The sequence below is a fragment of the Scardinius erythrophthalmus genome (assembly GCF_964197995.2).
Source record: "Scardinius erythrophthalmus genome assembly, chromosome: 23".
NCBI classification, from domain to species: Eukaryota; Metazoa; Chordata; class Actinopteri; order Cypriniformes; family Leuciscidae; genus Scardinius; species Scardinius erythrophthalmus.
Window position 1 is genome coordinate 5,098,125 of NC_138243.1, and position 25,075 is coordinate 5,123,199.

The window sequence follows — 25,075 nt, forward strand, 5'->3', positions numbered from 1 at the left end:
AGAAACAAGCGAACCGAACAACAAGTGTGAACACAACCTCAGAACGATTTTTTTTTGCCAGCCAATCAGGATCCACATGACTTTAAAGAGCCTGAGCTTAAAGCAGCAGTTTATACAGTAATTAACCGAATGTTAGCGCTCATTAGTGTGGACGCTAATATAGTTATCGCTCTTGGTGTGAAAAGGTCTTAAAAGCCAATCAGAACATATTAGATGTTTAATATACAGCTATGTGAGTGGGATTTTTCTCCAAAGATATTTCATAGTGGGTGGAGCTAACTATCATAACACTCAAACAATACAGAAATCGATCATCAGTAAATAACCACAGAATTTGCATTTTGAGGCAAACTTTTGATTTGAATTTTCCAAATTGGGTGTTTGTGCGATTGTGATAATGTCAGATGTAAATTAAACTGCACCATAATTATAGAGCATGTTCATTAAAAGGCAATATAAATGGCCAGTGTTAGTGTGAGCGGTTAATCTCAGGATGAGGGTTTAACGAGGCCTTGTGCTTCAGTACCTTCAGCTGTGGGCAGTCCTCCGCTCTGGGCCTCAGCGAGAGCCTCCACCTCTCCAGACTCCGACAGGTTCACATCGGACGCTGGGGAACAGAGAGCAGACTGTGAGCAGGCGAGTCCGGCGCGCAAATAACCAAGGAATAACAAGATGCGCTCTCAAATTATTACATCAAATACTCCACCCGTTTCTTCAGTATTATTCAATTATGAAACTTTAGCATCTGTTCTGATAAACACAGTAGAAGTAACTTGTGATATTTAGAATTCGTAATTCTAGAATACATACAATACAAATACACAACAACTAAATAGGTTATTAAAAAAATATACCACCTTTTCTACAGTCAAAAACTGAATTAAGTATTTCTGTGAGCCATATAAAATCAAAAGTCTAACTAGTGTAATACAGATTAAACCAATATGAATACAAGACATGCATATTTCCAAGAAATTGGCATGCTAATTTTTTTATTTTTTCAAAGATTTCTTCTTGGATCATATTTTGCACTAACAAAAAGAAAATATAAGTAAGAACATAAGACTGAGAGTAAAGGCCCGTTCACACCAAACACGATAACTATAAAGATAACGATAAAGATAACTATATATGCGTCCACACCAGCGACAGATAACGGTCTTTTTATTCTAAGCACGCGCGCGCCTGGATGATCCAGATCCATTTTAAATGCGCGAGACCTTTAAATTAGAATGGATTCTGATTGGCTGTCAGTGTTTTATCGTTCGACAGCTGGAAAAAAATCGTTCTGAAAGGGATCCCAACGATATCGTTCCTCATATCTTTATCGTTATAGTTGTGGTGTGAACTCTGTTATTCTTTAATATGGAGAACGATTTTTAGAATTATATCTTTATCGTTATCTTTATAGTTATCGTCCTTGGTGTGAACGGGCCTTAAGGGTCTTTACACTGGAAAATTCCCATTCTCCTAGATGTTATGCAAGCAAAAGCAACTTTCGGCGGCTTCGAGCCTGCATGTTTTATCTAAATCAGTTTAGTTCATCCTCCATCTGTTCCAAGAAGAGCATCATATTTATCATAAACCCTCAGAGATCAGATTCCTGCTGACGCTGTGGTTTGTGAGATGCTACATAAAGACCCTACAGTAATCACACAGCCAGCATAAGTGCAGTTCAGATGGTAACCGGGCCGGTGTTTAACAAGCTCACTGTATGTGGTTAAGGGCAAATTACATCCTTGTTTAACAGTGTGAAATGACTTCCTTCTGAGACTCAAAACAACATGAGAACCATTACATATGAGAAACATAGAGCATAATTTATGCTCCGTTAACATAATGTTGCAATGCACCCTCAATTACTTCTTTGTTTAATCTGTTCCAATAAATTAAATTGTGTTTTTTTTTTTTTTTTCATAATGGGCAAATTATCCTCAAATAAAAGAAAGCTGAGAATGTGCGTTGAAGACCACATTATACATGCTATAAACAGCTGGTCTAGCACTGCTGTATTGGAGTTGTATTTCATAATGCACTGCCAGCTGAACCATTAGTGAGTGATTAGGACTCATCCACACAGTCCTAACAAACACACCACATGGAAGACATTAGATGGGTCATATTTCACCCCAAACGTACTGCGATACAGTCGTGAAAATGATCCCATCCTGGGTTTGGGCGTGTGTAAAGGTGCCGAAAGACACGTCATCCAACTATTAATGCAAAATATACATTAACTATTTAGCATTTATCTGTGCTAAAACAAAGAACTGCAAATATTAGGAGGATCCTGATGAAGTTGATGACTCTCCTAAACAAACATTGATTCTTTAAGACTTTAAACTCTGTCTATTTTATGGCATCTTGAATAATTATTTGCCATAACACACACAGATGGTGTCTTTCAGAGCCGGCAATGGCTCGGGCAGAGCCCACACCAGGGTTTAAAAAACACATTTTTCTTGTAGTCGAGAAGTTTAATTCACCTATAAATTATTTCAAACACTTCAATGCCTGAAACTTTTGCACAATCCAAAGGCATGAGTCACATAGCAGGAATGGATGCTTTCTGAATGTAACATTTTTCAAGAATCCATTAGTGGATTATTAATGGAATCAACACAGCAGAGCCGGTCTGGAAAGGCATTATCATAAGAGCATATTTCTTGCTGAACTGATGTGAAATTCAAAATACTCCTGCACTATCAAACACAAAACAAATTTTTTTTTTGTCATAAAAATGTAGATGGTCACATCATGTCTCCCCATAAAAGAGAAACTCTAAAGGACAATCACTATTGCGGTAAAGTTTTAATAATCTTTTTAATTCTATGAGAATAGGGATGTCATCACCACAGCTATAACTATAACAACACTTATCTGATAATCGCTGGACTCACTATTATAATGATATTTCATTGATTTTGATTTAAATGATTTGATGAATCTCAATGATTTTCCAGCGGATGAACGATAAATGCATTTACATCCAATCAGAATCCACCCGACTTCAGAGAGTTCGCTTACGAGCTCGTCAACGTTACTGACGGTTGGTCTGGACGCTAATATAGTTATAGTTCTTAGTGTAAACTAGTCTTAAGTCACTGAGTCAATAATTAGGCAGATCTGTAGTAAAACTCTGAGGAAAGCATATTATGCAGAAAGGTAAGGCTTGCCTCCATTTCTGTAGATCCACAATTACAGTTTTGTTTAATACATTTTTTTAAACCATTTATTTAATTTGTAAAAAATGAAAAACACATGTAATTTAGCACCTCTGAGCACTGAACAGGTGTTTCCGCTCTCAAATACTGTGCAAAAGGATTTCTGGTCCTGGAACAGCCAGAGGAACAATAAAGAGAATAATTAGGCTGACTTTGGCCAGGAGTTGTGGGAGCAAACGGAGATGAATATATGAATAAGCATGTTATTGGTCTGGAAAGCAAGGCGATTTACATGCACACTGACTGACAAATAAAGACCAAGTTGATCATTTAGGTTTAATAAATTCATTAAATTCTAATAAATTCACAAATCCATCTATTTCTGGTTTTGAGCTCGCTTAAATGTGCTCTCTGCTAATTGCCCCATTCGACTCACCATTTGTTGTACACATACTACAACAACAATCATGCTACTAAACAAAAAATATAGTGCTTTAAAAGGTGAATACGATTTTTTTTTTTATCTTAAAACACATTCTTCAATCTCAGTTTAATACTCAAATTATAACAGTGGTTCTCAACTCTGTTCCTGGAGGACCCGAGTTGTTCACTTGTAGATTCACGTTCAACCAGCTTGCATTTTAAAGTTAAAATGATCGTTGACATTTCATAATAGGCTAATGCTAGTTTATCTCATTTTTGTATCAGTTTGTTGAGCAAACTGAAAAGGGTACTTAGAATTGCTTACTATACGCCAAAACAAGTTGTGTATATGTGCTGAAATGAAAGAAATCTCACTGAGAGAACACTAATGACTGCAATAATGACTTGACATTACTTTTACAACAAAATCTAAATTAAAAACACTACATAGAGCTAAAACATTCGATATTTCCCAATAACAAATATTCATGTCATCATGACTCCCCATTCTTTGACCCAAAATACAAATTATTCAAGATTATTCAATTTTTCTGAGACACCCAAGTCTGGATTCACGGAAAACTCATTAAGAAGTTTTTGAGTTTTTGAGATTTTTTTTTTAATTTCTTAAATTCCAAAATTCTGATGAAAATGAATGGCTTTCATTCAGCTCAATGACAAACACCTCAAAGGCCTGCAGATCACTGTAATAATCATAATAAGCATGCACAATATTGTCTTGATGGGAGTTCAGCACACCGAGTCAAGTTTTTAAACGCGTTTTCTTTAGTGGCGTCTCTGGTCCCGGTGTCTTATCAGTTCCCGGGCCGCCTCTACTGAACCTGCGGCCCAGATCAGGGATCAGCACCACACTGGAGCGAGGCCAACAAAAGGCCCAGTGTCGGGACCTGGGAAAAGGCGCTGATCTAATTATTTTGGCTCGGGGTGCCTGCGAGCACTCAACCCTCTGAATCACCACCTTTCACAGCGGATTCTCCTTTTTCAGCGAGTTGCTGGCCTGGCAACTGTCTGCGCGCAGGCACTCATAAAGAGGTGATGTCTGCGTACGCCGAGCCCCCGTGGGAGCGTCCGGCTCCAGGACGGGGGAAACACACCCTCGGCCAGACGGAGAATGTAGAAGCTTGTTAACACTCCATCTCGTCCTCTGGAGAACCGTTTAGGCAGGGACCGGTTGCCAGATTCATAAAATCAACGAGTGGGATAAAGAGGAGAAACTTTGGAGAAGCTGAAAAATGAACCCGTTTAGTTTAACTGTAACAAGCTGAGAAGGACATTGCATTCTCTTCCACGGATTAGATGTTTAGTGCATGCCCATATATGAGAAACTGTGCTCTTAAAAGAGGGATTCTGTTCTTTCTGGGTTTTCTGACTGGGCACATTCCTGGCCTTATTCAATCGCTCAATCGTCAGATCTGATCTGCAAAAAGACACCAAGACAGTTCACTCCCAGACCTGGTTCACCAGCACATCTGCTGATGCACTTAGCAAGAGGTGCCAAGCATGAAAAACAGCTCCTGGTTCCTGACAAGCACATAAGCAATGACCTGGTGAAAGGATCGTTACGACATTCCTCAGACGCTTGTTTTCTTACCTTGCTCTTTTGAAGAATTAAAACCCCCAAAACAAGTTTCCTTAGCTCCAGTTACACAACAGCTGGTTGATATGGTTAGTGGGGTCAGCAGTGGCTCATGACTTCGAGATTTACTTCTTCCAATAGTGTTAAAGGACATCTGAGACATGGATCAAAGCCTGCATTGTTGGCAACTAAAGGCAACAAATCACCAATGCCATCGATTCATCAAAGCTCAAAATGACATCCAATCCCAGATTATCATGTGACAACATCAAATCAAGCCCTGCAATTACTGACCATGTATACTTCATCTATTCATTCTCCGAAACACTGTAGGGGCGCAGAAACAGTTTTCTGTAACTACTGCAACTAAAACCTTAAAACATCTCTTTTCAACAGACACTAGCGGGATAAAGATATGAAATATCTTCCATTGCCCTTCAAACGGTGCAAACTGAAAATGCGAATAGAAAATACGCCCATTGGAAACAAGTAAATTTAGTAAAAATGTGTTTACGCTCACATGAGATGATTTCTCAGGCAATTCGAAAAAGGAATATTTCACAAAACTGCAAAGGAAATTGTTTTTTCCCGCATTTTCAGGTCACAGGTCAAAGCCGATCATTCTTTAAAGAAGGCGCGGTGTGTTTGGGCAGAGGACGAGACAGAGTTCTTCATTAAACTCATAAAAGACAAAAGAATTACGGGAATACTGGATTCTAAACAACAAAGACATGCCATGGTCAAGGCCTTGAAGCAGACATGAGGGAGAAACACCTCATATGAGCCGCTCTCAAGTATAAAGAGCTTTCCTTGCCATTAACGCTTGGATAACACACATACGTCTCCTTCCATTAAAGATAATGGCTAGTGCGGTGGCTGGATATACGTAAACCAACCAACATCCGTTGCCATGATTTTTTAAATGACTTATCGCGAGAGAGAAAAAAAAATGACGTTTTAGCCGCATAACATCGGTTAATGGAAACGCATCATTTCGCAATAGTTTTTTATTGACATTTTGAAAATATGCGCAAATCTGTAATGGAAACGCGGCCAATGACATCTTTTTTAAGAGAAACTTGATTCAGTTCAGTATCACCATAATGCCATGACATAATCCACAACTTTGTACCAACAAAAACTATTTAAATATTTTTGTTTGTTTGTTTTATAAATCGACTGCTATAGAAACATGTTCTATAATGCTGTGGTTGTGTGGTGAGGTTTCCACACTGACTTTACACATCTTCAGTGTGGCTTTCATATACCATGCGAGGCCGCTGGAAGTTGGTCAGCTTGTAACCAAAAAGTGAATTGCCAAAGAACCAAAAGCAGACCGTCCCGCTGTACTTTTTTCACTCAAGTTTTATTTTCAAATTACACACAATATGTCCCACCATGTACATGCTGGTTAACAACCTGGGAGATTTTGGTGTAGTATGTATTTAACAAGAGTGGTCAGGATTGCAGGTTGCATATAAAAACAAGTACAGACACTATATAAACATTTGAACAAACTGGTCTGGGGTCTCAAAAAGCCTCACTCGTACCCGGAGAGAGTGCCTGAAAGAGATAATCCAACCATTGTTTCAAATTACCTATCCTTTAGTAGTCAACAAATCAAACAAGAAATTCCCAAAACAATTAAAGGTACTCAGTTTCACAAAAAATCACAAGTGCTCACAAGGGTTTCTTACATAATCAATCAATCAAATCTGTTTTTAATACAAGACCTTGAGGACCACCATCACACAGTAAACAACTGCTGGCGAGACCATTGGAAACAGGCTTCAAAATAGATGGTAAGAGCAAACATTTGTTTGCAGTTTTCCCCCCCTCGAGGCCTGAGCAGAACCGGCCAGATCTACACCAGCCAGCTCCTCTAACAACGACAAGTTTAGATCTCTAGATCAATTAAACGGGGGATAACGATTTACACGCTACACGTGTTCATCACGGGAAAAAACATCGCGATGAGCTTGGAGAACATGCTTGTCAAAATGCCAGATAAGCTGAGAGAAAGGGCAACTACAAATATACCTATTTTCATGAGAACATACTGCAAACTTTTTACAGTGCTATATCTATATATCTTTACATTTATTCATTTCCATCCATCCAGATTTAAATTTATTTACATCTATCCATCCATCCATCCATATATCCATCCATCCATCCATATTTGTGTGTGCTATTGTCTGCCCTTAGTACAGTCCATACTTTAGGAATTAAATAAGCAAGTCTGCCAACTGCTAACTCGATTGAGATGATAACACTGCATGTTAAGCCAATTGTTGAGCCCAAGTTGATCGTGGAGACCACTGCCACCAGTATTCTTCATTATAAACGTTGCTCAGGACGCTTTTGGGAAACGCAGCCCATGTCAATGGATGTACAAGGTTTGTTCTTAAAATAACTTTTTTTTTCGAAGTTTGTCAAAAAAATTAAAAAGTTGTTGACCACTGTTTAGGATTTACCTTAAAATTCAGTTAGCCACGTACAACATAGACAATGAGGCAAATCTATTTAGCACCTTATTTTATAAATTAAAATATCGATATTTGGCACCAGATTCTTGTACCGCACAGAGAGGGCCAACGATAGATTTCCCTATCGATATTTTGTAATTGAGTTATAGAATGCATCAAAATGAGTGCATTAATAATAATAATAATACGTTTTATTTATATAGTGCCTTTCAAGAACCCAAGGACACTTCACATAAAATTGACAGTTACAAATATACAATCAAGATATAACAACATGAACATGCAGACAGACAGTGATTATATTACATACGGAAAAAAACCAATGTAAGGCATGCATGGATCTGACATTCAAAGTAAACAATCAATTAACAGAGCGTAGTGTAATTAAATGAGTTCTGAGATCAGTTTTAAAGGTCTGGAGGGAGGAGACAGCGCGCAGGTGTTGTGGGAGTTTGTCCCAACAGTAGAGAGTTTAATCTAAGGTACTGTGTGTTTTCAGAGCTTGATCTCAGCGTACGGCCAGAGACATTTGGGTTTATTAATTCTGAAAGGTGACAAGGTGTTAAATCATGACAAAACTAGAACACAAGTGAATGCGATAGATAACAGGGAGCCAGTGAAATTGCTGTAGGATGGGAGTGATGCGAGCTGATCTTCTGTTCAATGTAAGGGCACGAGCAGAACGTTTTGAACTAATTGAAGCTGAATTAATGGTTTTAGTGGGTAGGCCGTAGAACAAAGTGTTACAATAGTCCAGACGTGAGGTTATAAAAACATGGACAACAGTTTCAGCATCTTTGAGATTTAACGAAGGTCGTATACGGCGATATTACAGTGATGGAAAAAACAGGCCTTAACAAGCTGATTGATGTGGGGCTCAAGACATCATCCTGGTACCCCAAGATTAAGTATAGTAGGTGAAGGATAAACTATGACTCCATCAATATGAATGGGGAATTCATGTTGGGAGAGACGAGGGATTTAGGGCCAACTAACAGGATTTCAGGTTTTTTTAGTGTTCAGTTTTAAGAAGTGAGTGTGTGTGATTGACTGGACAAGTGTCGAGACGGGAAACAGAACATTTGTCACTAAACAAGGGAAGTGCAGAACATGAAACAGTCTTTCACACTAAAAACTAAGTCAGGAGAGATGGGATTTCATATGAGTAGAGTATTTTTTTTTTCAGGGCAGAAGTGTAATTACATGGCAGCGTACGAGCTTTGCTCAGATCTTCCATACAAATGATGGGATAATAACAGCTCTCTCCACAGACATAAACCCCCTCTGGGCACTGTGTTTATCTGCAGGAATGCTGGTAGTCATAACAAGACTAAATATATAAAGTGTAATAGGTCATCAAATAAAATGAGGAGCATAGTGCAAACGTGATCATGTAATCAAGTCAAGTCACCTTTATATATATAGTGCTATTTACAACACAGATCGTTTCAAAGCAGCTTTACAGAGATAACAGGAAAATAATGCAACAAAGTTTGTTTCCAGAAGAAAATAGCGTCACAGTCCAGCTTGAGTAAGTTCAGTGAGGGTTCATTTTTGTTGTAAAAAAGTTATTAATTTAGTTCATTTATATATATATAGCCGCTCTGTCCGTGATGTCATCGTCCAGCTCAGTTCAGTTCTCATATAATGGTGTCAACTAGGGCTGCACAATATATCGAAATTATCAAAATAATCGCAAATGTATATAATCGCGATATGTATATCGCAACGGCTTGCAATAACCGGGGTCATGACCAAAAGACAAAGAGAAAATCACTCGCTGCTCTCGGCTGAATAACTTTTGTAGCTTTAATAAGAATCAGTATATATTTAATTCATACAGTGAAAACTAAGCAGTGTTTTATTTTTAAAATTAAAATCTTTTGATTATTCAGTTTCTGTTGTTAAATAACCCTAATGTAGGATAACCTGAACCCCTGAACCCCACTGATGTTAAAATAACACTTCTGCTGCTACAGTAAAACACTGATGTTCACTTTCAGGAGTTGTAGGGATGTTTTCTTGTCACAAAAAGAATGTGAAACATGCATGTAGGTTATATAATTTTAAATATAGTTTAAAGATAATTTAAGTTTATTTTACACACTTTAAGCATTATCGTATATATTATACGTTAATGTATCACGTATCGCATATCGCATTTTTCTTCAATATCGCACAGCTCTAGTGTCAATGCAAGCAGATCACTAATATTGTTGAATATTAAATGTTATGTAACATAAATGTAATGTGGAAACAGCACTGCCCAATGCACTGAACTCTATGATGTAAAGCGGCAGTCCCAGCTTGCCAACGTTACAGAAAACTTCACATTCAAATAATCATGTACCCAAAATCTTACTTTGCAATGACAGGTCAAAGCTCACAGCAAACAAGTTAAAGTTTGTGATTAAAATACTACTAATAAGACACTATAGTTAAAATACTTTCTTCTAACACTTATTTTACACTATATTCACACAGTTCACAAAATAAAGAAAAAGTACACCAATTGTCAAGGTCATCGTAACAACACAAGAAAAACAACAAATGTTGTAATTCGCATGTAACTGGGTTTCAGGTTTGGTGTTACAGGAACATAAGGTAAAAATGCCTCTGTGTCAAACTAACCATACCAGCGGCTCCAGCATTCAGCGATGACCTTCTGAAAGCCTCCAATGCTCCGGCTGGAAAGCTGACAAAACTCACACTAACAACACGCGAGGCAGTTGCAGGCCTCCTCGCTGGCTCGTGTCAGACGACATGCTGCAGTTTACATCCGCTGAACTTCAGCTCTCCACCCGGAGCACGTCTCCTTCGTCTCTGCAATGCTCATATGATTATGATGTTGGCATAAATCGCCCAGAGTGGGGCAGTGGACAATATTCAGCAGAGAGAGAGGAGAGGAAACTTTCAGAGAGCTTCATCTGACATGTTTCAGACCAGATCTGCGGACCGTCTGCCAACATAATCGTTTATTCTAGAAACCATCCTGTTATTAGAGCAAAGCAATAAATTCCATTTACATGAGCACTCATGTACACACTGATCCGCACTATTCTCTAAGCCATCCTCAAAGAAAAACACTCTTAACAATCATGAAAGGGGTTTTCACAGCAATGCCATAGAAGAACCATTCTGGGATCCACACTGAATAGTTATTTTTTTAGAGTGGAGATTTCTTAGTATGCACAAAAACCTTTTGTGCAATGGAAAGATGCCAATTTTAATAATTGGAAGAACCCTTTTCCGCTATAAAGAACTTTTGTGCAATGGAAAGATCACACTGAGGCTGGAGGGTCTTTAAGGAACCATAAATGCCAATAAAGAGCCTTTACTTTTTATTGTTGGTCAAGAGCAGATGTAACTTGTCAGAGAGGGGTTATCAAAACTTCAACCTGAACTTAAAATGTTGTACTATTCTATCAAAGAAATTAATAGCCATCCTTTTAGGAATTCAGGAATTCTGCAAGTTAATATCTCCCCATTTTTATAATTTTATGTTATATTTTTATGTTTGTGTGTGTCCATGCAACCATTTGTAAAGAATCAAAAAGTAGATAAAGACATATTTTAAGGTGTTCTTGTTACAGTGAATAGTAATTAACTACATGCAGTTACTACATAATTAGGGTTAGGGTTAATGTTTGGTTTGGGTTAGTTGCATGTAATGCATACCTGATTGTTATTACTATAGTAACAACATGTAAAATGCGTAACAGGGAAACTAAATTAAAGTGTTACCAGACATTGTAATAGTAATCAATATAATCCTCATGTAATCCATATGCTCTATGCATGTGTTTTTCTCAACGTTTAAACATGAACACACATGACTTTTGTAAATTGTAAAATTGTAAATAAAACAAAGATTATTGGAGTACAGTTTCAGTCTTTCCACTTCAAAATTTCACGTGTTACTTGCCATTCTTTGTGATTATTTGTAAAATTTAAAAGCAGTTTCTGAGTGAAAATTGCCTCAAAGTGGATCGTACATCAACACTGGGTAAAAGTCTAAATTAAATTATCTTTTTAGAAGACTTGGATGAAACTGCTCAATCCATATGGATTCATTTTATTAAGTATTTTTCAACTTTTTAAAGCTAAAAAATGTTGGACTTTCAACGGATGGACAATTTTTTTTAATTTGTGATCTGAAAATGAATGAAAGTCTTATGGGTTTGGAAGAATATGAAGGCGAGTAAATTCTGAAAGAATTTTCCTTTTGGGTGAACTATCCCTTTAAGATTTGTCCCGAAAGCAATGGTTAGAACAGCAAACACTACTTAATTAGAGCTTCTGGTCATATAGTCTATCAGAGGAGGCGCTGTAGGACAAATCCTAAACATACAGTTGCCTTATTGTAGAAGAAACACTCATTTAGAGTCCACCGGTTCATTAAAAGCAGTGAAAGATAAATGTGAGGATGTTATGTTTGGTCATGGCAGGACGTGCTGGAGCAGGTCTGAGAACCACTGAGTTTTTATTGAGAGATCTTCTGGTTTTCATCTCCTCCAGCCTGTCAATAGCCTGAACTACACGCCTCTGGGGACAGACCTTCACAACTCCCACAGAACCGCTCAAACAGATGCGGAAACCAGTTTCAGGACGAGCCTTCTCCCATAAACCTTTGGCTGTTGGCAATCCCTATTGGTATTCCATTATGAAGAACGCTTTGACAAAAGGAAAGACTTGTGTGTAAGTTTTGCTTTTGCATGATCAACTACATTGGAGACAGAATTTCAAAGAGTTTCCAGCAATGTCCAGATAGGCAACAGAGAACATTGGAGTTCAACAAGTTCTTTAGAAAACTGAAGCAGCAATCTAGAGAGTCTGTGATGGCTGGGATTGGGAATTGAGAATCATATTTTAACCCCCTTTAAAGTGTCATCCATTCCCAGTGTTTGTGCTATTTCTCTCCAGAAGTTATGAGCACTAAACATATCTTTGTATTCGTTGCATGCATCTTTCTGTTTATTGTTTGGTTCGGTTATCAGGGCTGGAATGTCCACAGATGTGGAAAGAATCCCACATTGTTCTGTACGCAATAAGTGTGTCCAGTTTTGCAGTTGTGGGAGACAATGGTGTAAACACTGCTTTCTGTGGGATTTCTGCGGAGTTCCTTTGCCACTTCTGCAGAGTCAAGAAGCCCTGAGTCTAGGACACATGAGTCTAGGACACATGAGTCTAGGACACATGAGTCTAGGACACATGAGTCTAGGAGCCCTGAGTCTAGGACACATGAGTCTAGGAGCCCTGAGTCTAGGACACATGAGTCTAGGAGCCCTGAGTCTAGGACACATGAGTCTAGGAGCCCTGAGTCTAGGACACATGAGTCTAGGACACATGAGTCTAGGAGCCCTGAGTCTAGGAGCCCTGAGTCTAGGAGCCCTGAGTCTAGGACACATGAGTCTAGGAGCCCTGAGTCTAGGACACATGAGTCTAGGAGCCCTGAGTCTAGGACACATGAGTCTAGGAGCCCTGAGTCTAGGACACATGAGTCTAGGAGCCCTGAGTCTAGGACACATGAGTCTAGGACACATGAGTCTAGGACACATGAGTCTAGGACACATGAGTCTAGGACACATGAGTCTAGGACACATGAGTCTAGGACACATGAGTCTAGGACACATGAGTCTAGGAGCCCTGAGTCTAGGAGCCCTGAGTCTAGGAGCCCTGAGTCTAGGACACATGAGTCTAGGACACATGAGTCTAGGACACATGAGTCTAGGAGCCCTGAGTCTAGGACACATGAGTCTAGGACACATGAGTCTAGGAGCCCTGAGTCTAGGAGCCCTGAGTCTAGGAGCCCTGAGTCTAGGAGCCCTGAGTCTAGGAGCCCTGAGTCTAGGACACATGAGTCTAGGACACATGAGTCTAGGAGCCCTGAGTCTAGGAGCCCTGAGTCTAGGAGCCCTGAGTCTAGGAGCCCTGAGTCTAGGAGCCCTGAGTCTAGGACACATGAGTCTAGGAGCCCTGAGTCTAGGACACATGAGTCTAGGAGCCCTGAGTCTAGGAGCCCTGAGTCTAGGACACATGAGTCTAGGACACATGAGTCTAGGAGCCCTGAGTCTAGGACACATGAGTCTAGGAGCCCTGAGTCTAGGACACATGAGTCTAGGAGCCCTGAGTCTAGGACACATGAGTCTAGGAGCCCTGAGTCTAGGACACATGAGTCTAGGAGCCCTGAGTCTAGGACACATGAGTCTAGGAGCCCTGAGTCTAGGACACATGAGTCTAGGAGACATGAGACTAGGACACATGAGTCTAGGAGACATGAGTCTAGGAGCCCTGAGTCTAGGAGCCCTGAGTCTAGGACACATGAGTCTAGGAGCCCTGAGTCTAGGACACATGAGTCTAGGAGCCCTGAGTCTAGGACACATGAGTCTAGGAGCCCTGAGTCTAGGACACATGAGTCTAGGAGCCCTGAGTCTAGGAGACATGAGTCTAGGAGCCCTGAGTCTAGGAGACATGAGTCTAGGAGACATGAGACTAGGAGACATGAGACTAGGAGCCCTGAGTCTAGGACACATGAGTCTAGGAGCCCTGAGTCTAGGACACATGAGTCTAGGAGCCCTGAGTCTAGGAGACATGAGTCTAGGAGCCCTGAGTCTAGGAGACATGAGTCTAGGAGACATGAGACTAGGAGACATGAGACTAGGAGCCCTGAGTCTAGGACACATGAGTCTAGGAGCCCTGAGTCTAGGACACATGAGTCTAGGAGACATGAGTCTAGGAGACATGAGTCTAGGAGACATGAGTCTAGGACACATGAGTCTAGGACACATGAGTCTAGGAGACATGAGTCTAGGAGACATGAGTCTAGGAGCCCTGAGTCTAGGAGCCCTGAGTCTAGGACACATGAGTCTAGGAGACATGAGTCTAGGAGACATGAGACTGCAGAGCTGCTAGATGCAGTGCATGCATATTTAAGATCCTACCTGCATTTTATGCATCCTAAATACACACAATTAAAGTCCCTGTGAACCGGAAGTTGCAAACGACTTTACTCCAGTGTTGTGACTTATTTCCAAGTGAAAGGGAATATTGAACAGAGAGCAGGGTTTTAGTGTCAGCGCTCCTCCTCTCCATCTCTGCTCATGCAGACTAGCGGTTTGAGGAGTGGTTAAGCGTTTTCAACCCAAGCCGTCAAACTGACGTCATCAGAGAAGGAACGCCATTCCAGACCGGAAGTAACTTTTCAGATTTTAATTAAAGATTACCATGGCAAACTATTTTTTTGTGTATTAACTTGCACAGATTAAGTGGTCACCACAAGACTAATAATATGCGCTAACAAAGTAAATAGGGTCAATTTAGATTTCATGTCAACTTTAAATAATATATTTTTTTTTTCTTCAACTTTTTGCATAATTTGACAAAAGGCTTGGTTGGAAATGACAAAAATATTCTGTGTGATGTTTTATTTATTTTTATTACTTTCATACATTTTACTACTGGAGCAAAATTGGTAAGTGGAAATTGAGCAGCATTAATGTTATAATTCATAGTTTCATGAAGGATTTTCCCAGTTGAAGTGAGATCCTGGATTCATGGTCAGCTGCACTAGTTTTGTTGATGTTTACTGTAAAAGTCTCTATAAAAGAAATTACTGATTTGCGTCAGTACCAATAGACTGATAAACTGATTTACAAAACCCACTTTTCTTATTTAAACTGCTAACTCAAACCGAACGGCCAAACAGAGGTTTAGATTTGCACAGGACTAAGGCATAAGTCTATGACGGGGGGGAAATAAACCTTTAGAAACTTGAAGACTTTACAGCTTGTTGACATTTACACACATGATCAGAATCTGACGGTCAACAGTGTTTTCAGACAAAACAACAAAGGTAATTTGGTAAATAACATAAACTGTTGTTTGTGTCTGAAAACACTTTTTATTTTGTGTACACAAAAGTTTATTTGGTAAACAAAACAAAAAAAAACTGTTTTCCAGATAAAAACGGTTCATTTGGCAGATAAAACAAACAACTGATGTAAACAAAATAAAAAAGTTCTTTCAGTTACTTTTTAATTGATTACGTATCTACACAATGTTAGTAACTTCTTCATAATTTATTGATTCTCCCAAATTCTTTTTTTATCTTTTCAATTTCCCTTTCTAAAAATATGGATAACCAAAAAAAAATATGGATATTTTTCTTTTTTTTCTTTGTATTTTTATACCAATATGGCACAATATTGTCCTATTCAAATCAATGTTATGTGAGTTATATTAAAAGTAATCAGAATACATTACCTAAAATGTGTAATGTAATAGATTATGTTATAAATTAAAAATAGATTTATTATGTAATTTGCAATCTGTAACAGACTAATTTTTTTTGTATTTTTAGTATTCTCTCTTTCTCTTTCTCTCTCTCTCTCTCTCTCTCTCTCTATATATATATATATATATATATATATATATGTGTGTGTGTGTGTGTGTGTGTGTGTGTGTGTGTCTTTTTTGGGTTACTATAAAACCCATATTTAATTATATTTTGGAGTTTGCCTTTCTTGACAAATCATTTTGTCATTTCAATACCTTAACCAATCTTAAGTCTTCCCAATATAACACACTCCTTATAATTTGTTTGTTTAATAGAACCTGAATTGTTCTTAGAAGCAAATATTACACGGATATCACTTTTGACCACTATTATATATGCATGCACTTATAGAGCTGCTCTCTGAATGTATGGTTTGTTTTCTGTGGTTCAGTGTAAACCTCAGTGGATTTCTAGGCCTGTAATTAGATAATCAACTTAACTTCAAGTGAGAAGCAATCAGGCCAAATAAGTTCATTCCCAACCGCTGCACTGAAACGGTCCTTCACTTGTCAACTCCGGGAACAGCTGCGTTGTAAAAATAAAATTAAAATAAAACAGTAGCTAAAGGCTCTTTCACACAAAAACAAATATTCAGTGGCACTAAGATTATTTCAAAGGAGTGAACATGTGGCCACCGACATCATTTTATACTCTTTGTTCAGTGATAAACTGTGTCGGCCAATACGCTTTGAGCTTTGTGTTGCGTCTAGAGCCACTGCAAAGTCACTGAAGAGACTCGTCTAACTCACACAAACACACAATGACACTCAAAAACAAAACAAAATGCGCAAGTAAATACAAACCTGTAAAAAGTGAGTAATATGTCAGAGCCGCTGAAGGGTGCATTGCACCATCTATTGCACCAGTGTGAAACTGCTTTTGTTCCACGTCATGGATATTTGTGTCGCTCTTCATCAGTGGACCATTGACCTGAGATTTGTTTCATTTAATTTAATTTTGTATAAAATATTATTATTTCAATACTTTTGCATTTAGGAGCATTACATGTTTAAATGCTAACAAACTATCGCTTGTAATTAATAGTTTTATATTTGACCAACATTGCTGAATTGCTTACACTTGGCCAATGCCTCATGCGATGAGCAGTTCATTTCCTTTAGTACCAATGTCTCTAATTCCCCATTTTTAAACATGTTGCCGTGTGATTCAGCAGATATAATTCCAGAACTCAATGAATTTCCATACTTCACGTACTTCATGACGTTTATTCCACGACCGAGCTTCAGCATTCGTATATTTTAGGTTCACTCCATTGGTTACGCGCCAACACTTCACTGGTTACAAGCCATTTCTAAACAACCATTAATATTCTGGCTTGTGAAATGGCCAAATCAGCCCTCAAAGTGCCATTATTCCTCTAAAAAACAAATGTAGCACGTTACACAATAATGTACAAATATTTTAATGTGATCCAGGGACGAGGACTAATAATGCTCCATTTACACTGCAAAACATTAATGATCTGCAATTTGGAGTCGTAAATAACAGAAGGTACAAGACTAAATCAACAAGGATAAACCCTTCACCCATGCACTTACACGCACGAAAAATCCTTTTCTTCTCTGCGTTTCTTCCTAATCTAGTTATCAAAATAAGCCTGGCATTCGTATATATTATAAACATTGTTGGCTCCTTGACTCTTGTTTCTCTCGCGTAAGTCACCTTGGATAAAACCATCTGCTAAATACAAACATGTAAATGTAAATTAGGAGAGTAAATGTTAAAATTAATAGATATTTTATGTTTCTGAGTAAATGGAAAGACTTGTTTAGTCAAGCTGGTATGCTAACATGCGCTATTGCTAGCTAAAACTTGAATTCACTAATGTTAACTTTATTTGTTTAAAGGGACATGTTTTAGTCTTGTTCGTCTAGAGGTACAAACCTAAATCAACTGTGTGGAAATGTTACTCAATTTAATTATGTTCAGCGACTAATCATTTGAGTTTAATCTAGACTCTAGAAGAAACACAAACTCTACAAATAATGCTATTAACAGCAACTAAAGACAGCTCAAACACGGCACAATGCAAACTGAAATGCCCTTTAATCTGAGAGTCTAACCTCAAGGGTATCTTATCACATCAACAGATCGAGCCAAGTTAAATTCACATGATGTCATTCTTAGGAAAGTACTAAAAAAATAAGCTTGGCTTGACAAAAGATCCCATGATGCCTCTCAGAAGCCCTTCCACTAAAACCCTTTGAAATGTGCCAACAAGTGTAAAGTATTTTTAAATAATGCGATGAATGATAAAATGATAATGGCAAACCAGTCAAGTAAACAGCAATTTTTTAATGCAATCATGTGACCACTTTATTTGGCCTGAACGGTCATGAGAAATTAACCGAATAGACTCTTGGACAGGTGGAAACGGTCAGAGGTATAACTTTACAGTTAAACGTACAGTATGGCATTTTTCGCCACTAGGGGTCGCTAACCTATTTACAATAACAAAGGCGTAGATTGATGACGCAACATTTGCTAAGAATTATGGATCTTGTCGTCAACGTCAAGACGACCGATCTAATAATGTTTATGGATGAGTGAATATATCGATGTTTTCATCGTGACTGTGATATGAAACAGTTCAGGATTGCTAAGAGACAGCTATCAGCTCCACACACGACGCGAGTCCCTCGGATATAAAAGGAATATGGACATTTCATTCTACCGAACTACACGCTGAATTACAACTCACAGGCCAGTTTATTAGACAAATGAAACTTGTGAGGTAACGCAGCGCTGTTTCACTTGGTCTAACATTACACTATCACACTAAACTGCATTTGAATGTGTTGAAATTAATGTGTTAGTTTGTCTGTATGAGACTAGCAGTAAGCTAGATCAACATTAGAATAACATCCAGATCATATTCTGACATTTTATCATTGTTGAACGTTATAAAACATTGATTAGTTTTATGTAAATGTGCTCACCTGTTTAATAAGTACATGTAGGAGCGGTTGAAGTCTCGGACGTGGGGCTCTCGTTTGTATACTGTCTATGGGAGCTCTCGGCATCTCGAAAACACCGCGCTGACATTGATTCTCGGTTTAGTTCTCCTTTTTTATCCAAAGTCTGCTTGCCATGGTCCGTAATGTTTGAACGAAACAACAACAGCGTGCAAATAGACATTGCGAACTACACAGTTGTCTGCGTCTGTCGCCTTGGTTACTATCAGAGGGCTCTGGTTCATAGCTCTGGTTGCCATGGCAGCACGAGCGGAAACCAGGGACAACGCGGATATGACGTCATTGACTGCGACAAAACGGAAATAAAGAAACAGGATGTTTCTCGAATTAAATTAAAATTTCTCCTGGTTTGAAAGTTGTTGGAAACAGTCGGGATAATGTACACAACAAAAAAAAAATATATAACATAGATATAGTGATATAGCTATTTTTAAAGCAAAAAAGTTACATATTGTGCCTTTAAAAGAGCCAGTCGTCTTGATCAATATGGCGTTTGTTCATCAAGTCAGAAAAACCAATACAAAACTACAACAAATGCAATGCACTGTTCTGTAAAGCCTCACTATGGCCTGTGGTGTTAACATACCGACAGATACATCAAAGAACACAAGCGTTGGTGTGTGCGTCTCGACTGGGCCGGTGCCATGTGCTCCGCAGATGTGGGAAAACAAGTGCTTTTCTTTTGTACCTCAGTATATCCGGCTTACAACCTCAACGCTCATTAATAAATCTCTGACCCTACTTCACGAAGCCAGGAAACTCTTCTCCGGACTCCAGAAGTGTGTATTCCTTCACGTCAGTGAGATTGAAATCCATTACCTTGATCTGTATAACAGTGCTAGTCTGCAACAGAGTTCATTTATTTCACAGTATTACGTACACTAACCAAATGTACCTCTTTAAATTCAACCCAGGCTCGTTGGTAAAAAACTGTGGTGATATTTGTCAAAGTCTATTCCTTTGCTTCGTGCACTATTCACAATGCTTTCAAAGTGAAAGTGCATCAGTTTTATCTGAAACAGATGAACATGAAGCTGGCAATGTTTTACTGCGTTGGTCGTACGTATCGCAGCGGTTCAGATATGAAATATCAGTTGAGTGGCATTAAAAGGTTAATGCTCGATCACTATTGAAAATAACATAAACCTACTGTATGCTAAACCCTACACTAATCATAACCGATAACCGGAAAAAAGCAAACTCGACATGATAATGCATTTGCTGAAGCAAGCATGCCCTTTCAGCCGCTTCTGCAAGTCTTCGAGCTCTTTAACTGTGCCTTGTGTTTCGCTCCACAAGTTACAAGATTAGCATGTCAGAAAAGCCATACATATGGAGCTGGTTATGTGATGCAAATGTCAAAATGTATTAGTTTGCAAAACATGCACTATGATAAAAGTGTTTTGAGGTCTTAACATGGTATTTTGTGCAAAGAACCACGTGAAAACAAGCCTTCAATCTTCTTGTCTAATCACAATTTGTGTGAAAAAGGAATACAAACTGGCGTTTTACTGCCACTAGTCTTTATTTCAGCAGAAAACTGCAGTGAACTGTATTTATAGGCATGTTTTTCTAATGAGCCCATGCCGATTAAATTACTTTAATCCACGTCAAATTCAGGGTTGACAAGTTTTCACCAAACATCTTACTGAGCGTTTAGGCCCAATACCACCTTCAATCATATTAGAATATATTCTGTTTGCCCTGAAAGTGTAATCTGGATTTCTGGTCGATGTCTTCAGCTCTTGGCAGAGGATATACATGTGAGGGTTTGTAGACACACCACCAGGGCCATTTCACACACACCACAGCAGGGTTCAGAGGAGCCCAAAACACACAGCCTCTTATGAACAGACGCAATGCTAACGGACAGAGCCGCTCTTTATCCTGACCTTTCACACACCGTGTCTGAGAGAGAGAGAGAGAGAGAGAGAGAGAGAGAGAGAGAGAGAGAGAGAGAGAGAGAGAGTCTTCCCTTTAATGCTACAGATTAGCACCATTTACAACAAGTCAACACGAAATCAAAATTGGCCTTATTTGTATTACACTATGAAAAAAAACAGCCACATTTCCAAGAGGAAGATCCATCAGGCTGTGTGAGTGTGTCCAGAGGTCCCCAACCCCCCGCTGGTTCTGCAGATCTCTTCATGTCCCTCAGTCTTCGCCCCCACAGCCTTTTAACGGCCCCCAGACGAAGATCAGATAAGTCCAATTTTCTCTGATTTTATCCTGACTCAATTGGAAGTCCATAGACCACATTACTGACCGTAAGTTAGGCCTACTGAATTACGAATAAAAATACACACAAATCAGGGCCAGTTCAGGGGAAGCATTTATGGTTTAGAAGCCACTAGAGGAAGTCTTTACTGTCTTTGAACAGCCGCAATTAAACTTAAAAGAGCCGAACCAGCAAACGACAGGTCTACAACATTCATCCATTCACACTCATTCAAACTGAGTACACTGAGACTTAAACATTTTGCATTAAACTTTGTTCAAAAACGATGATATATATCATTATGCTACCTTCCCACTAACAAAAATGTTCATGTTTTTGAACATGGCATGGTGATGATGATCCACATGTGACCCTGGACCACAAAACCAGTCACAAGGGTCCATTTTTTGAAATTGAGATTCATACATCACCTGAAAGTTGAATAAAGATTTCAATTGATGTATGGTTTGTTAGGGCAGGACAATATTTGGCCGAGTTCAATATTTGAACTTATTGAAAATCTGGAATCTGAGTGCAAAAAAATCTAAACATTGAGAAAATCTCCTTTAAAGTTGTCCATTTATGTTGGCGATTGTGCTGCATTCACTCACACACATTTTTTTTAAATATATTTACAGTAGGAAATTTACAAAATATCTTCATGAAACATGATCTTTACTTAAAATCCAAATGATTTTTGGCAAAAATGGATAATTTTGACTCTTGCAATGTATTGTTGGTTATTGCCACAAATATACCCGTGCGACATGTGACTGGTTTTGTGGTCCAGGGTCACATATAGGCTCAATGCAATGACAGTGTATGAGCGCTATATAGTTTACACAAGTCATGTCAAGTCAATCCCTAAATTATTAAAATGTAACAATATCAGACTGCTTTTCAAATTCTCACGTTCCCATTTATGTAAAGTGCGTTCAGAGAATGAATTATATAATTTCACTTTTTTCCTTTCATAATTAATCTTTTGGTTTTTGCCCAAGTTCGAAATAAACACAGAACACTCAAATACTCATTCCAGTGATACGAATTTGCTAAATAAAACTTTTTCTATTTGAAGAAAAAAAACACTACATTAGGGTATATACTGTAATTTTCTGCCTAGAGTAAAAACAGTACAATTATTATCTAAAATAAAGGTTTTGCATTGAATGCATTTTAAAGTGTATGTATAACGTAAAGGGAGCTTCGCAAATTGTCTGATAGTGCTACAGTTTCCAGTGAATTTAATGCTCAAATTACACAGTTAATTCAGATGTCAAATACATGCATGCAAATCGCATGCCGCCTTTTGTGTTTAGACGTTTCTGGGTTACCAAGTGTTGTATATATGCAAATTCAAATTCACCATTGTTTTGGTCACAATGCTCACCCCTATTCAGTAACATCCAGCATTTTAATCACTGTACCATGATACCATCCCAGTCAAATCCTGCAGAAATATGGATCTAGCTGATGAATAAGAAATGTTCTTTCTCCATGTTAACTCTGAGATCCAGAGCTTTGAATGGAAAGGACGGCGTGAGTTTGAAAACACGAGGTTCCTGCAATCTCTGGCATCCTCATCCTCGCTGGATCTCCCCTGCTTTCCCTCTCTGTATGTGTCTTTGTTGTTTGTCAGCCCTCACCTTTCTTCATGTCAAAGTACTGTTAACGACCCCTAACAAAGCAGCATTTACTCTCCGTCACAATGAGAGCCTTTTGGCCTGAACAACACCCTGCTTAGGCAAATAATGTTGGTGAAGGGTATAAAACACTGCTTCCCAGAAACATGATTACACTGAACATCAAATGGTGATGCAACACAGTGCCAACATTGTTTATTGTACAAAAGTAAACACAAATGTCAATATAGCAATGAACTAGTAGGGCTGCAAGATTTGGGGAAAAATTCCAATAAAATTTGCAATTGCGATTTAAAATGTGGCTGCACAATTTGGCCAAAAATATATCACTTACTACGAAGATAAATAAAAATAACTATTATTTTTATTACTAATTAAATTAATTAAACAATTAATATTACTAGGAAAAGGATGCATTAAGTACATAGTAAAAATACTATGGGTGCTTCAGAAAGGGTGCAAAATGCAAACCAATTGTAAGTGGATCTTTCCTCATGAAAGAGACAAAATCCCACATCCAGGCATTGGTTTTAGCATTTAAAAAGCCTTTGTTTGCAAGGCTACATATTAAATTACACCAATGTGTATTGGCCCTTCATCAGGGTGCCAAACAACTGAGAGCAAGAAGTGATGGAAGTAGAAACATTCCTGTCGAAAAAGGCTATAATTTCACTGTAAAATAAAAGTATTTCAGAAAAATAATCATTTCATTTTATAGTGCACCTGTTAAATTACAATATTTCTGGCTGTCTCGTCTCATTATCAAATGTTAACCCATCAAGATGTTATTCTGGTTGAACACAGACACTCAGATGAGTGTTTGTGGATCAGCATTTACTGTGACCGAGCCGCTGGAAACACCAGGTCACGAGCTGCACACGCGCGTGCAAACGAACACAGTGCCGCGCTTCACTCTGAAACACGCAGATTAACTGCAGCCTTTGTGATTTAATAAGATCACAAATTTGGGTTTACTTCGCTTAATTGTGCAGCCCTACCGTAGAAGTACAACAATACGCACAATTATTAAATCTAAATAATAAAACCATATAATTTGACTTTCTAAAAGTTGAGTTATATTGTCTCCTGAATTTGAATAGATTTAGGCCCCATGCTCAATCATAAATTTCAACCAAAATAACATAGAGCACTAGGGGTGTAACGATAAACCGAACCAGAAAACGCGATACAGCCACGGACACATTTTTCTTTCTTGACATTTTATTACGATTGTAACGGTACACGTATTCGGCCCACGAATTATCGTTTGTCTTATATGTACAAGACGAATACAGCATTGTAGCCTAACCACCAATAATCGCAATAAGCTCTGTGTTTGGTTATATTTCGATAAGAAACAGTGTCATTTTTCAAATGATGTCCATTTTATCACAAAATTCAAACAATAAATGCCATTTTGAGGCTCATTAATGTGGCGTGACCGACCACTACACAGGCGGCTCAGTTTAAGCAGCGAGTGAACGAGATCATCTTTTCCTGATAAACATCAGAAGGTATGCTGAAAGATACAGTACGACTTACTGAAACATTATATCTCCTGTATCTCTGAATTCATTTAAAGACAGAGACACAATTTGTTCAGTAAACCAATGTTTAATAAAACAAAAAAGCAATTGTATGTATAGTTTTCTCCCCGCCTGCTGTACCGAACCGTGATGTCAAAGCCGAGGTCCGCAGCGAGATCAGTGTGTCGAAACACGCTAACAGAGCCAGACTTCAGTGTCAGAGACTCCAGCAGAACATCACTGGGCTGAAACACACCAGAGGCTTTTAAAATGCGGTTTCCAAATATGGACAGAAGACGCGACTTAGTACTTCTAGTTCAGACCACACGCACACACACACTAACATGATAAATCCCTCACTGCTGATGTGTGTCATATACTGCCCCGTGGGACTTTGATGATAACAGCCAGAGCTGGGATAAACAGTGCTGGACCCTTGTGACTCCGCACGCATAATATCTTCATCATAACTTCAGTTTCCATATACACAGAGCCCTGCGGTCGGCCAGGGCTCGGCTTTTCTTCTGTGCCCTGTTGTTTTCATAAAGCCTGCCTCTCCCAGCTTAGAGGGATTCAATAGTGCATATTTCAGCACCTCACGCAAAGTTTACAGTTTCTCTGCATAAACACAGCTCAAGCGGGTCAGTGTGATTGGGATTAAGAGTCGATCTCAACCGCTTTGAC

General features: G+C 38.7%; 1 protein-coding gene across 1 annotated transcript in view; it reads right to left on the reverse strand.

The window, feature by feature from the left end:
* The window catches only part of ror2 (receptor tyrosine kinase-like orphan receptor 2), a 95,204-nt gene that overhangs the window by 31,412 nt on the left and 38,717 nt on the right, over positions 1 to 25,075 (reverse strand). The window contains exon 2 of the mRNA XM_081354383.1: positions 527 to 607. Coding sequence (XP_081210509.1) covers positions 527 to 607 — 81 coding nt within the window. The remainder of the gene's footprint in view (positions 1 to 526; positions 608 to 25,075) is intronic.